This window comes from Thermobia domestica, chromosome 4, assembly GCF_964235325.1.
Source record: "Thermobia domestica chromosome 4, izTheDome1.hap1.1, whole genome shotgun sequence".
Lineage (NCBI taxonomy): Eukaryota > Metazoa > Arthropoda > Insecta > Zygentoma > Lepismatidae > Thermobia > Thermobia domestica.
Window position 1 is genome coordinate 213537030 of NC_137457.1, and position 17381 is coordinate 213554410.

The 17381-nt window shown below is 37.3% G+C and overlaps 1 protein-coding gene across 5 annotated transcripts in view; it reads right to left on the reverse strand.

Moving 5' to 3' along the window:
• The window catches only part of ACOX1 (acyl-CoA oxidase 1), a 185864-nt gene that overhangs the window by 68732 nt on the left and 99751 nt on the right, over nt 1-17381 (reverse strand). For all 5 annotated transcript variants that reach the window (XM_081755468.1, XM_081755467.1, XM_081755466.1 and 2 more), the window contains exons 8-9: nt 9616-9778; nt 3221-3411 (exon numbers count right to left, since the gene is read on the reverse strand). In XM_081755468.1, coding sequence (XP_081611594.1) covers nt 3221-3411; nt 9616-9778 — 354 coding nt within the window. The remainder of the gene's footprint in view (nt 1-3220; nt 3412-9615; nt 9779-17381) is intronic.

Below are 17381 nucleotides of genomic sequence, written 5' to 3' on the forward strand. Positions count from 1 at the left end.
AGTATTTGTGTACCAGCTATCTTATTACTCTGTTATTCCGTTAGCTGGTTGTCTTCTCTTTTTGCAGTATCTAGAGAGATGGTAAGAGAAGTTTGCAACTCACGCGTTCCGTCATCATCTTTCATGGTTTTGTTACCAATTATGTAAATCGAAGTGTAGCATACAACTATTGACATGCTGCAGTGAATATCTTCATAGTTTCGTAACAGAAAAAAACAATAAAATGTAAAAATGTTAAATCCGTACGCTTCCGGTGTTGAAAGGAATTAGAAATTATTTACGTCAGATTCGTACAGCAGCATCAAAATTACCGTGATTTACGTAGAATTACTGTACACAGTATATTTGACTAGTTCCAGTGAATAATCGGCTAAGTCGAGAAAAGTAAATTTTAGAGGAGAGCAGTTTAAAGGTAAATTTTACAGCAGTTACCAGGCTAATTTTAACATAACAAAATGCTGTAACTTCCTCGATTTTATGAATTCGGCTTAGCCGCTTCTACACAATGTAGAAGTCACCAAAAGAAGCTTATACTTGTAAAATCTCAATTTTCAAAAAAAGTCGACTTAGCCGGTTATTCACTGGAACCAGCCATTTATTATTAATAGTAACAATATATTAATTATTTGTTAATAACCCACACCAGATGAGAGAACTTTATCACTAAGTCACTGCGGTCCATAAAAGTAGTTAGGTCCTAACTTAATTTAAAATATATGTAACAAATAAATCGTTGCTCTTTTATACATACTTGATTCTAAATATTCCTTCATACCATTAGATGTGTTCAACAGCGCCGACTTTCCAAAATGTAGGTGGGTGCATATCAATGGCGGGAGGTGTTATAAGTTTTCAGAGGAGTCTCAGTATTTTTTTTTTTTTTTTTTTTTTTTTGATTGATTTCCTTTTAGTTAAAATCTTTTATGAACACTATCTTAAAGTGCTGTGCTGTGATAAAGTAAAATATACGGGCAATATAAGTTGGGGCTGTCCTAGCTCAGTCGGTGACACGGCTGACTTAAACGCAAGAGAAATGGGTTCAAACCCGGGTCCAAGTTAAGGATAAATTACTGTGTTCAATATTCTCAACATATGTAATTGTAATATTAAGTGAGATTTTTTTATTTTTTTTTTCTTGTTTTTATCAAACTAAAAATCTTGTACCCACAAGATTATTCATGTGGATACTAGAGCCCCGGAGCACCCACGTAGTTGGCGCGCATGGATGTGTTTATATTTTGATTACTAATTACCAGAGCAACCCACATTATTTTTTATTTTTTTGTGTAATTATGCTTTATTTTTTTCAAATTATGCTTTATTATGCTTTATTGTTAATTTCAGTCATTGTTTTATATTAATTGTATAATGTAAAATATTTACTATACATAAAATATTCTAAATATCTTGATCTATTTATTAATATTTTATGCAACCAATTTCTTTCATATTTAATGAAATTTCTACTTAATGCATTGTAAAGAGATATGCTTTACTCGAGTCAGTTTTTGTTTCACTTGTGTGCGCCTTAGAGGTGCATATATACAGAAAGGGAAAGTAAAAGATATCACAAACAAATACAGAAAGTGCTCAAGTTCAAGTGGTACACGTAACAATATAGTGTGGAGTACTTGTGTACTACTCATTGTTGGCGAAAAGTTTTCTTCATTTCCTTCTTTTTCTCCACATCAAAGGATTACACCAAAAAGTTTACAGAAATAAAAATTAGCTTTTCATTGTTGCATTGTTATGTTTTCAATGGTTATGCTTTGTAAATATTGGTCTTAAAAAAATATTAATATAGTATGTTAAACTTGCAGTTATACAGAATTTTTCAAGAATTGTGCTATATATTTTAAATTATGCTTTATGCTTTATTTTCTAAAATTATGCTTTATTATGCTTTTAAAATTAGTTTCTTCTGGACCCTTAAACAACCACAACCATGTTCAAGGTACCAACCATATGTCTAAATTGCTATTATGCTTTTGGGTTGCTCTACTAATTACAGAGCTGACTTGCTATAAGTCTTCTCAAGAATTACTTGATGTCACTTACAAAAAAACAGAATAAAACTGAAAATGATAACAAACGTCGTTAACTGCTTCATTGAAAGAATTAATATTTTGAGGGTCCAAGGAGGGAGGAGCCTCGCAGTATAAGAACAAAATATAGCAACATATACCAGCTCTTCAAATTCTGAGTTACTTTATGTTCTATTATCTTCTGACATATAACTTGACAGTATCATGAGGATTACAATGCTGACAGTGGAATATATTATCTTCTCGATGGCAGAACTTTCTTTGTCTTTTTGCGATGAGCTTTTGTAAGTCAAAAATTTTCTGAAGAAGAAACACGTCTGATTGTTAAAATACGCTTTACGCGACATAAAAAACAGTTCAAATTATATTTATGCCTCGTCCGTGCATTTAAGACATCTTCACATAGCAGGCATATTTTTATACTTTTCTGTTGGCTATTTTCTTTTTCCTCTGGCAATTTTTCTGCACAGGCGCGGCAAATTTTCTGTGATCACATCGCAGATCGCGGCATGTTCTGCTATGGGGATTATCATTCTCCTTGAGATCTTCAACTCTTTTGGAAACAAAGACTAACTTTCCTCTACATCTCCCACGCAATAGATGGACAGGATAAGTCACATTTTTCCAGAAAAGAACAGAATATTTTCAAATATTGTTGCTTGTACCGTGTTAATTTAGATAGGCTTTTCATAAAGTACTCCTTTGCTTTGGCTTTGCAAGAAATGTCACCAGAAAAGGGCATGTTGTGATGACATTCGAATTGACAGTGAAACAATCAACAAAACACCTACAACAGATTGTTTGTCATAATAGTCTATTTGCGGCTATGATATTGTCCCTTTTTTTTTTATCGTTCTATATTTGAAATTCAGAATATGTATCAAATTTGCGTTTTTACTTTACAATATTTTCCTATATAGTGGCTATGTATTGATCGTACATCACAAAGTCAACCAAATTACATTATACACACATTAATACTGTATTATCGTTCAATTACCAACCCTGCCTGTGTGAAAATGGGGAGAAAATGAGTCAGACCTAAGGGAATTCATAAAAATTGAGGGTAATTTTTCTGGACAGTCTCTGGAAAATAGTCTAGCTTTTGGTGACTAGAAATGTACCATATTATTTTATGATAAATTTATTTTATATAAAGTCTCTTACTATATTACCTTGCAGTTTGAAGTAGCAACACCGTATTTTCTCCTTCGTAAGTACAGGCAGCAGTAACGAGTCCATATGTTGCTGGAAGATTGCTGCAAGTCATATATCCATGTCCACCACATGCAAGACGACATGTTTCTACTCCCGCTGCTGCATCAGCTGTACAGACTGCCTTCAAGCAACAGGCAATGGCATGAAGCTAAGAAAAAATTAAGGACATTCTTATCATGATTCGTACTGTTGAGAATCAGCCTCACACTTTAGTGTTTAATGAACTGTGAAACGAAAAAATCACTAAATGTATGGAGAGTGAGAACTGGAATATGGACATACATTATTTAAAAAGGCTGGGTGAACTAGAGAGCATTTTACAAGGAACTAACCTTACTGTGCATAGGAGCTCGTATATCATGCTCTACTTGCATCTGGACAAGTGAAGCAAAACAGGATTCTCAAACCACATCGAATGAAACCCTGCAAAAGGAGTTGGAATATTTGATCATTTAAAAGATACTGAGTTGCAGAGGTGGCTCGTGAGGGAAGTCACGCCGGTAAAAAAAATAGTTCAAAATAGAGAACTGATTAGAAGGTCAACCATTTTCTTCATTTTTTGTAACTATTCTGTAATCACTGGTGAGTTGCTTGTAGCAAATTCAGAAGCTTCAACACAATATTTCCATAATCTCTTTGTTTCAATGTAGTAATTGATATCACTTATTAGCAAAGCACATAACGAAGATATCAGTGAATATTACTCCTACTCTTTTTTCACTTTTTTCTCTCTTTATGCACACTGGTGTGCACAACTAAAGGACGAAAGTAAGTTTCAGATGCTGTTTCACTCTGAAGTGGGATAAATCAGTGAAACTTGATCCATACACAGATTACAGTATGATACATCAATCATCTTTTCGTTCTCTACGGTGGTAAGATAGGAGCTACTGAAATTAACACTTCTAAAGTGATAAAAACGGAACTTGTGTGAACACGAAGGTACATTACATTGAACATATTTCTAAAGAGTGAGAAAAAAAATGAAGATACTGTCCAATAGTATCTAACCATAGGGCTCGCATGGGCTGCATTTACACCGCCTTTACAGAAAAATACCTTCTGATCATAGTGTGCTAGGTTAGACTGCTGATTCGATAAACATATTCAGTGAGCTTTCGTTTTAATAATTTATGTAATAATAGTTGATGCCGCGAATGTAATTAAGCGAACTAAGATTAGTCACATATTTTTTCTGAGAAGGCGGTGTAAATGCCACCAATACAAGTACCCAAAGCTTAATTTCCTTTAGGAATACCCTTGCGCCACTACTGTGCCAAGTCCAATTGTGCATTAATGGAATCTGGGACTAAAAATAATAGACATTCCCTTTACTCGGCTTCGATCCGACATTTTGTTCTCGAGTTATGGCTCCTTTCGCATTTTTCCGACAAATTTTCGACTGGTCATAGTGCCGAAAGGAAGCATTTTCATACCCAGGTTGGTCTATACTTTGTCTCGGTGTCAGAAATCATCTCTCAAACGCTGTTGTGTTGTTTTGGAACACCTTATATATTTAATTGAATGATGATATATTAGGATGTTCTTAATATACTGATAACCAAAAATACACATTCTGGAAGTTGGAAAATAAGAGAGATACCGAATATCCTATGAGTTGAGTAAGCCCTACCCTACTTACAAAGCACAGTTATGAAAATAAGAAACAGTTATTTCTGTTGGCAACACTAAAAGAAAGCATGGGTTTATGCTCAATGTTACTAATTTCTAGAATGAACACAAACTAAAACACAAATACATTACCAAAAGGTTTAAAATATTGTAGAAACTAACACTCAGACATGCAAGATAGACCGAGAGAAGATTGCTTTTACTCCAACAATGCAGATAACGAAGACGACATTGAATATTACTGCTCTTCTTCCACTTATTTTATTTCATATACAATAGTGTGCAAAACTTAAGGGCGAAAGTAAGTTTCACATGCTGTGTCACTTTTAAGTGGCATATATCGGTGAAAGTTGATTTATACACAGAGACTAGTGCTACAGTATGATACAGGAAACAACAGACAGAAACACATGATTAGAAGAACAAAAATAACACTTTTATATAGAGACAATAACTTACACTGAAGGCACTGAGACTCATGATGGTCCACCTGACATTACAGAAGGAGAGAAATGGTCCTTAGAAGGGTGTGTAATCAGTACTGGATTTACGTATACGCTAAACAATCCATAGATTAGTGTCCCACTCTCCTGGGAGCCCCCAAAAAATTACAGAAAAAATGGATGTACATTTCCAAAATATAAAATAAAGAAGAAGTAACTTAAAGCTTATACATCAACAGTATTTTGTAGGCTTCTATGATGTAAATAATGGTCCCCTCCTGCTAAATTGTTCTCAAAAATATTACTAATTTGCTTATTTCTGCATACAGGGAACCTATATTTTTCATGGACTGGTTAAATGACAACATGTAACATGAAGCTGAACAGTGCAGTGCAGACAATTTGTCATTGACAAAGGATAGCTGAACATATAAAGTGCCTCATTACTTTCAATAGCTTATCAAATTTAAATCTGGCTCTATGTGTGATCACCACGCAGAGCGGTACATGCTCTGCAATGCGTTCCCATACTGCTCAGAAGTTTGGCAATAATTTGTTGTTGTATGGAGTTCCATTCCTCCATCAGCGCTATTGACAACAGCTGGATGATGCTTCGTGCATCGATAAGTACTGTACGACGTCTTGTCATAGCATCGCACATATGCTGGATGGGAGTCAAATCAGGGGAACCGGAGAGCCAGTCTATTCGCCTAACATCCTCTCGTTCCAGAAATCCGCCATCTGCGCTTATTCGATGCGGTCGCGCATTATTATCCATAAAGTTGGGGACGAATTCACTGCTGAAAAGACGCACGGAGGGAAAGGATACAGTATCATAATAACGTTGAGCGGAAAGTGTACCGTGTTTAAAAATTTGGAGTTCGGTGTGGCCCTGTAACATTATGCCTCCCACATACCGGTAACAATAGGTAGACTACCACAACAATTATGCTCGACAACATTCCTGGGTTCATTGCTTGTTTCCTCCTTTCGGCAGATAGCTGAACGTCCAGAATTACTACTCCGACTGAATCTGCTCTCATTGGAGAAGTGAACGTGACTCACTTCTCCTCGGTCTTGTCCTGATGTTCTTAGCACACCGTAAACGGTGCCGCCAATTTGGGTGTCAACGAGATACAACGTAATGGCCGTTGAGCAAAGAGAGTGTCACTGTGGAGCGAGAGATTGGGCGCCTTACACTGCTGTTAAATGTGTCTGCAGTTGCATCCGACGTTTCAGGGAGGTCTCTTCTTGCTTGTTTCATAATGTAGTGGTTTTTCGCTTCTGGTGTTGATCGTGATTGACCACTACATTTCCTTTGCACAGCATTGTCTGTATTTAGTTCGGAATGCTCCTCATACACGTGAAACTTCTGTGCCTAACTCGTCACACTTCGTCCGTCTTCCAAATAAAGTTATCCAAATCTTGTCTCCGGGCATGTTGGAAGTTACACCACAATGCACTTTGAACAGAGCTTTCTAGCTGATACATACTCTCCCCTAAATACATGTATACGTACCTTTAATTCAACTGCTTAATATTAAAGAGCAGACGAATTCAGTGCTACGGTCACGTTGAGTCATGCCATACAATGTCTTGCTTCTTGTGCGCGATTGGGAGACTTCTAGCAGCATGCTATCAGGTTTCGTTCATTTCTAACGAATACAAGATATTTTATGTTACTTTACCTATTTCGTCCTTAAGTTTTCCACACCAATGTAGTAATGATTACCACCTTTTAAAATAATTTACACATTAATGTAACAATTATGTAAAATCTGGCGAAATTCGGACCCAAATCCGTCACGTCGGACTGAACTTCGTTACTCTGCCAGGTACTCCAAACGAACTTTCAACTTACAACTAACTGCCTCGTATTTTTGTGAAATAAGAATGTAAGGCATGTTCATTTTTAGGCGAATTGTAATATGACCATTTCAAAGCGTGTGTTATGCCCCGAGGTGAACCCAAAATTGCTTAGATATATTCGGGGCGATAGAAGATGATTCGATTCTTAAATCACTAACCCGTTTTATCGGAAGCGGTTGTAGACTTTGTTCCTACATTGTTTTATTTCGCTATTCACAATGCGAAATAAAACAATCGCTAAAACCGTTAAATACAAACAGCTATTCACAATGCGCTAAAGCCGTTAAATACAAATAATGTTCCCAATTGACACAGTAGGAACGAAAGTTGTATGAAGTATCGGAAAAAAGAGAATCAAAACGAAACAGCGTTCTAAGGCTGTTAACCGTTAGAAGTCAGGATTGAAACCAAACAACATACAACTGCTAGCACGCGGAGATAATTGAACAGCTTCTGTACTTGTTACATAGCGCGAAGAAGCAGCCGACCCAAGAATCTCCTTGAAATTCAATGTTTTTTAGTGATTTAGTCATTATTCATTGACACATGCAAATCATCCGATAGTTGAATTCGTTGAATCGTTCCATGGATCACGAAAGCGCCTGATTAATACAATTAGTAATATTGAAACTTGAACTGTAAGATTCACTGGTCATCTCCAAGCTTAAATTAGCAACGCTACAGGGTAATTATAAATGATTCATCGGGTTTTAAAGTGAAATATGCCGAGAAAGAAAAATTATATTACACACTTGTGCTAGTGATGAAAAAGAGCACATTTGAAAGTTTATAATATTTCTAATCTTGACTCACGACGACATTGGTAGCACAAGTCTATTTCCAAAACGATATCTATGCATCAGAAAGTATTTTGTGTTTCGGAATAGGAGAAGTGAGCGGTATATCATTTTTCGATGTCATAGTTGTGGATGTTTCTTCAAGTGAAAGAGGATTTCAATATCTTCAAATTCCAGCTTGATGGCCCATCGTTCTATTAGCACATTACATTGCACCACTACCTGAACGAAAAACTCGCACACTAGGTTAGGCGATATACTGAAGATGACTTACGCTCTTCCCACGGCCTCTTAGATCTCCCGATCTAAAACTCTGAATTTTTTCGTTTGGAGCGCGTGAATGACACAGTGCATGTGCTTCAACTATCAACAACATTGGATGAGCTCTCGGATTGCATTAGAGCTGCTGTATTTTCGAGCATTAATAGGGATATGCTAGAGCACGTCTGGGGCGAACTAGACTAGACTGTGTCGTATGACGAAAGGAAGCCGCATTGAACATTTGTAAAAGTACGTATAAAACTTAGACAGCTTCTGTATATTTCCATGTATCATTCGTTATTGTATGTCATATATTTTTAATATAGCCCTTTGAAACCCAATGATCACTTTGTATTTGGCAATTTATATGTAACTGACCTCTGACACTTCTATTTGGAATCACATCAAATCATACGAAGAACTGTTGGCACTAAGAAATATTAACATATTCCTAATAAATAAATTTGCTGTCTCGTCTTGTTTTCTTAAACGGTTACATTTGGAAATACTGACCATCACCACAAGTTTCCTTAATGCTTTATTTTTACTACAATTATGAATACAATTTCTCACGCAAAAATGAAAGAACAAAAGTATTTAAGGCTACATTTAAGAGCTGTTGCTAATTTGTTCGAGTGTCCTGTGAAGACACGCTTGTAATTTATTTTATACAAAATTCAATACATTTCCGACAAATTTGTTTTTCAGCTAATTAGGTATTCAGTGCAAATTAAAGAACTGAATTATACATAAATGATAAATTTAGTTAGTATTTTGGACTATTTTATGTACGTTAAGCACTATTCAACAAACGAAAAATAAACAAACAAAAAACAGCAATAATAGAATACAGAAAAAAATATGACCACTGCAGTAGCTGGAACTCCAATTCTGATTTCTCTTTTCCTGACAGTAGCGTTACTAATTCAGCTTTAGTGATGCCACTACTATTTTTTATGTTCTGGCACTTCATTTAACTACGAGTGTTGCAATATCCTTACATGCATATTATTTAACACATAATGCGAGACATTTACGAAAAATACATTACAAATTTTAGTATTCTGTTGCCGTTATATAAACCACTAAACTGGTTTTCGACTTCAAGTAATACTGATGAGAGACAACTAGTAATATTGAAACTTGAAATTTAATCTCTGATACCGACATATGTCAAGACATATTAATAGTCTCAAAATTGCCGTGTCGATTAGTAGTTTTGCGAGTCTCTTAAAAATTTGGCCGCACCATTGGGTAAACTTATTACCTCCATTTGAAAGAATATTTCTTTATAACCAAAATTTAAAAGAACAGTAAATTAAACACTAGTAAAAATGCGCAAGTACTCACCTCTGGTAGTTGTTCCAGATCTCCTTCTTCTATGTTTGATGTCACGTTGTTGTACATATCCCACAGCCAATTAGCGGAAAATCTCATTGCCAAACAAGCTGCTATATTAGGAAGGAGTTTATACTGTTGAGTTTGGTAATCCAATATTTGCGGTTCACGTTCCCTAAAGAAATTGAATTATTGAGAAATCTGAATATACATACATAGCGAAAAGAAATATTTAACTTTTCAAAAGTAACAAGTAAAAAAAAAAATCATACTTACACTATAGTAGTTGTCAGAGAAAGTAACTACAGATGCAGCGGCAAACATGAAACGATAACTATAGCTACCGTATTGCGTGATGGTTGTCGGTTTCTTTTCCATTCATTCTCTCTTTTTTTAAAAAAAAAAAAATATTTATTTACTTGCGCAGTATCGAAAAAATAAAATATTTCAGTTTTACGTACCCCGATAATGCGCTGTGGGCTAAAGGAGACGGATGATTACTGCAAGTGAATGATTGTGAAAGCATTGGTGGAATGCGAATGTGGGAGAATCTCGAGAAAAAACACGGTCACTACGCTATTATCTATAAATTGAATGGCATGGGATCAAACCAAGGATCCCTCAAACTAGAGTTGAGAGCTTTATCACTGAACCAGTAGTAGTGTGGAAGTAAAGAAAATTGGGTTTTCTTTGTAAGTACCTATATTGAAACCTGTTTTGTAGTGAGTGTACATGCGCTGTGCGGTTAACTCGTTAAAATCAATGTACAGTGCATGGTTCTACCTTCAACATGTTAAAAAAAATAAGAAGCACTGTACAGACGCTCAAAAACATGTGTTGTACTGTACATATTTACATAAGAATGTTATATGTTGCATGTGCAGTACATGCTTCCGTAAATAATACATACAACATAAGGTTAGTAATGCAAGAGCTACTTGACACGATGCCATGTTTAACAGTGTTAATATATAAAGAAGTGAATTTGAAAACTCTATCTTTGATAATTTTCTCGCAGACGATGGATATGTTTGAGAGAAGCGAAGTAGGCCTAAAGGACAACACGTGATCTTTCGAATTTGATTTATAGATGTGGGAGATAAGGGCTGTTTTCCAAGAGCAGGAAAAATACCCTTCTTCTGTTAAAAATGAGCGAAAGCGAAAAAGAGATAATAGATGTTGTGGAACGTAGAAAGATCGAGTTTATATTGTCAGGGCCTGAGGCTCTCTCAGGTGAGAGAGACGATGAGAGTGACTTAAGCTCTGGAGAAGTGGAAGATATATGAGACAACGTGAATGGACGAACAGACTTTAGAGGGGGGAAAATAGGTGGTGTACTTATAGTATATTTGAGAATCTGTTACAGAAGAATTCATTAAAAGTTTCTGTTCTTTCATAATCTTCTGCACTTGAGTCGTCACTGTACATCATAAGAAGTATGGTACAAGACCTAGACCTGATAAGAGACAAGAAGTTTTTAGGGTTGTTAATGCTGATATCTGAAATATAACCTAAATATTTGAGAACTCAGTAGCTTTGTTGCGTGACGTCTTATATCAGAACAGTTCTTATGTTTCCCAAGTCCTTTTCTCATTTTACAATGTCTGGCAAGTCTCTTCGCCATGCTATGGTGGAAATTTCATTGTTGTTTTTACTTTTTTTGGACGGTAAAAGATCCTTTACTGTCAGCAAAAAAAAAAAAAAACACGTACCGTACATGCGCATGTACATGTGCCTGGAAAACCCTTGAAATTGGAACACTGTTTTACGCCTGATCATGTGCTCATGTTTTTTAAAAACATTGCGTGTTAAGTCCCTGGAAACGGAAAAACACAGGTAAACAAGGAAGAAGTGAACACCTGTTTCGTACCTATAACCGAACGCAACATCTGTGGACTGCATGTTTTGCAGCTGATCTTAACGTGTTTTCTCTTCAACAGCAGCTGATCATCCGCTGAACATTGCATGTAAAAGGAAGAAGACCAGTGCTATTCTAGTATTGTTCGAGAGCACTGAACATGCAATCGCAAACATGCAGCGAAAGGGGAACTGGAAATAGGCGGTTCAGACGATACGAACACTACATTTTTCGATTAGTTAACACTGAATGCGCAGGTCCCCTATAGCGGGCATCTACACTATAGGGCACAATTTTCGGTTTTTTAACCTGTCCCTGGTCTTTAGACCTACTAGCTGTTTTCCACTTTGTGGTAATTATAAAATGTGTACACTGTTGAATAAAACTTGAGTTCGAAATTTTGCTGAAGGAATAAGAATCAAGACTGAATTTCCAGCAACACAGTGTTTCTAAACATACCAGTATCTGCTTCTGGTCCAGGAAAATATAAATTCGCACCTGCAAATTTCTACCCACACAGTGAGCCTTCCAATATTGTCGAGATTAGTCTGTTTTGCTGGAAATTCAAGAATTCATTCGAAAGCAACATGTAGCTGGACACTGCATGTACATGATGTTGATACAAGCAACATACACCTAATAACAAAACAGCTTTCTTTTTTTATGAGAAACCCATCTGAAAATGGCCTTTTCTCGGATTTAAAACATTCTGTCTACCGGGCATGTTTCTTTTATATTTCAGACAGTGTACTATTTCTCTGTAACCTGCAAATACATGCTGTCACTACATACCATGTACAGTTCATGTTTATACAACCCTTTTCTGCTAAAACAAACCACCTGGAAATCCTATTTTCCGTATTAAAAACATACCATGTACCAGACATGTAAACGACACTCCTGCTAGATGAACAATTATTTGGAACCTGCATGAACATTCAGCAATACAGGGAAAAAACAGCTCATGTTCAAAGCAGATTTGTTTTGAAATTCAGCATAGCTGAAAATCACGTTAAAAAACGGAAGACATTATATGTAATGTGCAGAAAATTTTCGTCCAACATTTAAAATACCGGCTAGCCTGGAACGCAAATGTGCATGTTTACAATATCGATGGAGTACAGTGTATGTGTTGGTACCGTTACATACGCAGACACGTTTCCACTAAATACCACGTGCTACACATGAACTTATATTCGCTGATCTGCACATGTCTGCAGCCCGCAACATTTTCTTCTGAACATTGCATGTATTTGCGCGTCGCACAGGTACTGATCAGTCAATGTACAGTGCACACATGTGATTTCATGTCAGGACAAGAATTATTACATTCAAAAACAGATGTTATTTCCCGGATAAGTGCCTGTTTCTGTTCCAAACCATTTACTTTACACGTAACACCTGTAGCACATGAGCAAAACATGCGAAAACAGGCACTGTACATTGCCTGTTTTCTCAAAAGTTTTCATGAGGGGTTGCATGAACAATATCGGTTCAGAAATCCACTGCCTCTTCAAGTACAAGTGTTCACGGTAACACCTGTAGTCCTTTACAACTTCATCCCAGGTGGCCTTCCTCTAGTCAGGCAGAAACTGTCTACTTGAATTGAGTCGCTGACTGTTGAGGGACGGAGTGCGACAGCAAAAGCGGAATATCACTTCTAGAGACTCCGCTGGCCCATTTAATATTAATACACACTAACACTCCTCCCCCACAAGTATTACGGTCATTTACGTATGCAGAGAACTGATTAGAAAACGGGAGTTTACTGTTACTTACCGATTTGGTCAGCCTCGATTCATTCATCACTAAATAGTCGTACTCCAATTACTTACTGATTTTAATAGCACAGTCTGTATGTTGGTTTCTAATGCTTTGCATGTTTCGGTAGTATACCTTAAAGATGGTTTTCTAATCACTAACCTTTGGACCAGGATTCACCTGGATACCACCACACAAAAACACTAAACACAGAATGTGGAGCATCTGATTTGTCATATTTTTCCTGCATGAAATCACGTTGTCATTGTCACTGTCACTGGTTCCTTGCCATTTGTGATGAGCGTTGTGAAGTATATTTGGGAAGTACACTGTAGCAACAAAAGATAATTGTCTTTCACTGCATTTTCAGCTTGATGTTTTGTGTGATCAATTGTTAATGACAGACTCTAGGCGTAACCTTACTACACGGACAACAATAGAAATCACAAGACACAGAAACAGCACAAATATACTGCTCGAAACAGGAACACGAACTTCGCCTTTCCTACCAACGGACGTCATCTTGTCAACATTTGACAAGATATTGACTACAAGGTATGAGTTCTTGGCGTCAGTTTTTTATTGTATATTGTGACTCCGAGGAAGCTATGAGAAGAGTACTTGAAAAAACTTCACTGGATAACCATACAGGCATAATGTGAATTTACTATTAAATTAAAATTACAAGATGTATTCCTTATTATACTCCTCCATTTACATTTAAACACAATGATAGTATTCAGCAAAGTTCAACACCAATGTCGCTTTTTCAGAAGTGGGTTATGTGAACAACTTCAGAAATTTTGTTGTGATTATGTACCAGAATTACGTGGAAAGGTTGGTACACATCTCTAGTATATGTTGCCACCACTTGCATTTTTCACGCATTTATATTATCTATGTGTTAAGAGAGTTTAGTTTTTGGAATTCATTCGTGTACATGTGCAATAAAGATGTAGGATCGAAGCAATGCACCCATTATCTCACTAATCCATCAAATTAAGCAAAAAGGAGAATATTCGTTTAATCGATATTGTAGATGTGTCATTGTAACATGAAACGAAACGGTCTGTTGGTTGTCGTTGAAAATATATGGTACATGGCGAAGACTCTTCCTTTCTCCAATCAATTATTATGGATTGAGTGGAAATTTTCAGATAAGAATACCAACGACGCAGCAACGACGTACAGAAAAAGAAAGTACTGGTTTTAGAAGGGATATCCTTATGGCATTCATTCTTCATTGTGGTTGAACTCCAATGTGGGTATCATCCTGTCTCTTTTCTAACAATTTTAGTATTATTACCCACTGAATCAGTTTTACAACATGAAGACACTTTCCAAACCCTTGAACTAATGTTTGGCACACCAGCAGGGTCTAAGAAACACAAGAAATGTATCTTCTCAACTTCTCCTGACTGGCTGCTTCAAATGAAACGCTGCAGTGGAGATAATATCTGTAGGATAGAACACTACTGATCCACATGGCGTAAAAGCCGTACTAGTTCCGAACGGCAAGCGCCTGTACAACACATATAGGTACAGAAATGACTTTTTTTTTTTAATAATAATATTCAAGTTAAGTACTGAATAAGTGTACAAAAATACGTGATGCTGCATGTAGGAAGTACACTTTCATTATATTACTAATACCCCTAAGTATATGAACACGAATAAAGAAATTAATTTTTCCATATATTCTCTACTCTTTCAGTACGATATTAATGAAGAGTACAAGCCACAACTTTTGCGTGACTAATCCTATACTTTCACTGAAAGTTAGTCCCTACAATTATCAAGTACTATAAAGGTAACCGAGAAAGTTCTGTCGCTTTTTGTGAAGGTATGTGTTCAATTGGCTCTCACACCATGAGTTGAATGCGAATGGAGATAAGGCGAAGGTCAGCTGTTGGTGTGAGTATATCCAACATACTACCTGGTTGTGGCAGTTCAGTTACACCGTGAACTTGCCTAACGACAGAGTGAACATGGAACCTCCACAGAGCGTCATAAGGGGATGTATGCGGTACGAGTTCAAACTGGATAAACTGAAAATTCTGGAGCCAGCACTTCTGAATCGCAAAGGAGTCCTCCTGTTACAGGGTAACGCTAAGCCTCAAATGGCTAGGATGACTCGGGACACCATTCTACGCATTGGATGGAAAACACTATTGCATCCGCCATACTCCCCTGACATTGCACCGTCCGATTATCACCTGTTCCATACCTTGGACAATCACCTTCGAGGACGCCAGTTCAAACACCTAGTAGAGGTGCAAAATGCACTTGATACCTTCTTCGCTTCACGGCCCACCAAGTTACCGCGATGGAATCCATGGCCTTCCATAACGTTGGAAGAAGGTCGTCGATGCTGATGGGGACTATTTTTGAGTTGAGTTAAGTTGATATGGAGTTTAACGTCCCGTTCAGCAGCGAGGCTATATGGGACATGGACCTATTGATTAACGTGGAATCTGAACCACATCGAGCTCCTGCCAGGAATCGAACCCGGGACTCCCACGCCAAAGGCGCGAACGCTAACCGCTTAGCCATGAAGGAGCTCGGGGACTATTTTTGATCTTCCAGGTACGGCTTGTGACATATCGATGTTCGAAGGTGGTGGGTGAAAAAGCGACAGAACTTTCTTGATTACCTTTATATATTTCAAAAATATCGGTTTTCCAAGTGGAAACATCATACTATCTTAAGGTGAATAAATTAATCTTTACCTTCTGCTGTTTATTCATCTTATGGTATCGCCGTTATAGATATAAAGGATACCACTATCATTTACACGGTTCATATCGTGCGAACCTTTAGCAACTATGTGGGATGAGTCTAAGAGTTACTAGATGTTCTGTTGTTCAGTGATTACATATTTATTATTCTTTCAAAATCCAAACTTCCTTTATATCCATCATATGTAAGAAAGTAAAACTGCCTACATATTTTTGTTTTATACAGGGTGTAAATGAACTATACAGATAAACAGATAGTTCCCACACATGATTTCAACAGAATTTTTAGATATGCTCTGATTTCAAGGTGGGTTCAATGTAGGCAAAAGGTAAGCCTTAACATGGGCTTCGGAGGGACTCGGAAGTGTTAGGAACAGCCAGCTTCACGACTTCTCGTGTTCGGAACACCGAGTGCTGCGATATACTTTGTCTCGGTACGAGGGGGTTTCGTAAAGTTTTAATTATCATAGTAAATATTCAGGATACAGGGATTGTTGTGATTTGTAGTCACCACTCAGATTTACACATTTCTCTCAGTGTTCCTTCACTTTACGAATACTGTCATTGTAGAAGTCTGCACACCGTGCTTTAAACCACTCCCCCACCTCACGAATGACGTCATGTGTATTGTCAAAATGGCGACCACGTAATGGATCCTTCATTTGGTGAAACAAGAAAACATTACTGGATGCGAGGTTGGGAGAATAAGGCGGATGCTACAACACCTGGAAGCCACACGCCCTTGCTTTCTCGACAGCACTTTGAGATAATTTAGGATTTAGATTTCTGGACTTTCGGATCTAACGCGATTAATCCCGTCACGTCTGAGGGATGACATCCCTCGGAGGGAACACTATCCGGAGAAGGGAAGGAAGGAAGCAGCCTGGGACCTATAAGTTAGGTACCACCTCGGCATTTGCCTAGTGTCAATGAGGAAAATCCAGGAAAACCTCATTCAGGGTGACTGGCCTGAAAAAGCGTTGTACACTTTTTCGACCAAGTGACTCCACCGGGAATCGAGCAATTTGAGATGAATGGGCTGGTGCATTGTCAGCTAGGAGAAGAACACCTTTAGACAGCATGTCGCGGCGTTTCGTTTTCAAATCATCGCGTAATTTGTACAGGAGATTGCTACAGTACTTCGCAGTTAAAGTTAGTCTTTTTGCAAGATAATCTGTGAGGATTACCCCACGACAATCCCAAAAAACGAACAGCATTACCTCCCCCCCTGACTTTAGCAGCTTTGCCTTTCGGGGGGGGGGGGGGATCGGCATGCTTCTACTGTATGCTTATGGTTTTGGTCTCCAGATTATACTGATATATTTCATACGTTTCATCCATGGTTACCAGAAGCCCGAAAAAAAATCTTCTTTATCCTCTTCTAACAGCGTCAATATCTGTTGGAAAAGGTCACGCCGTGT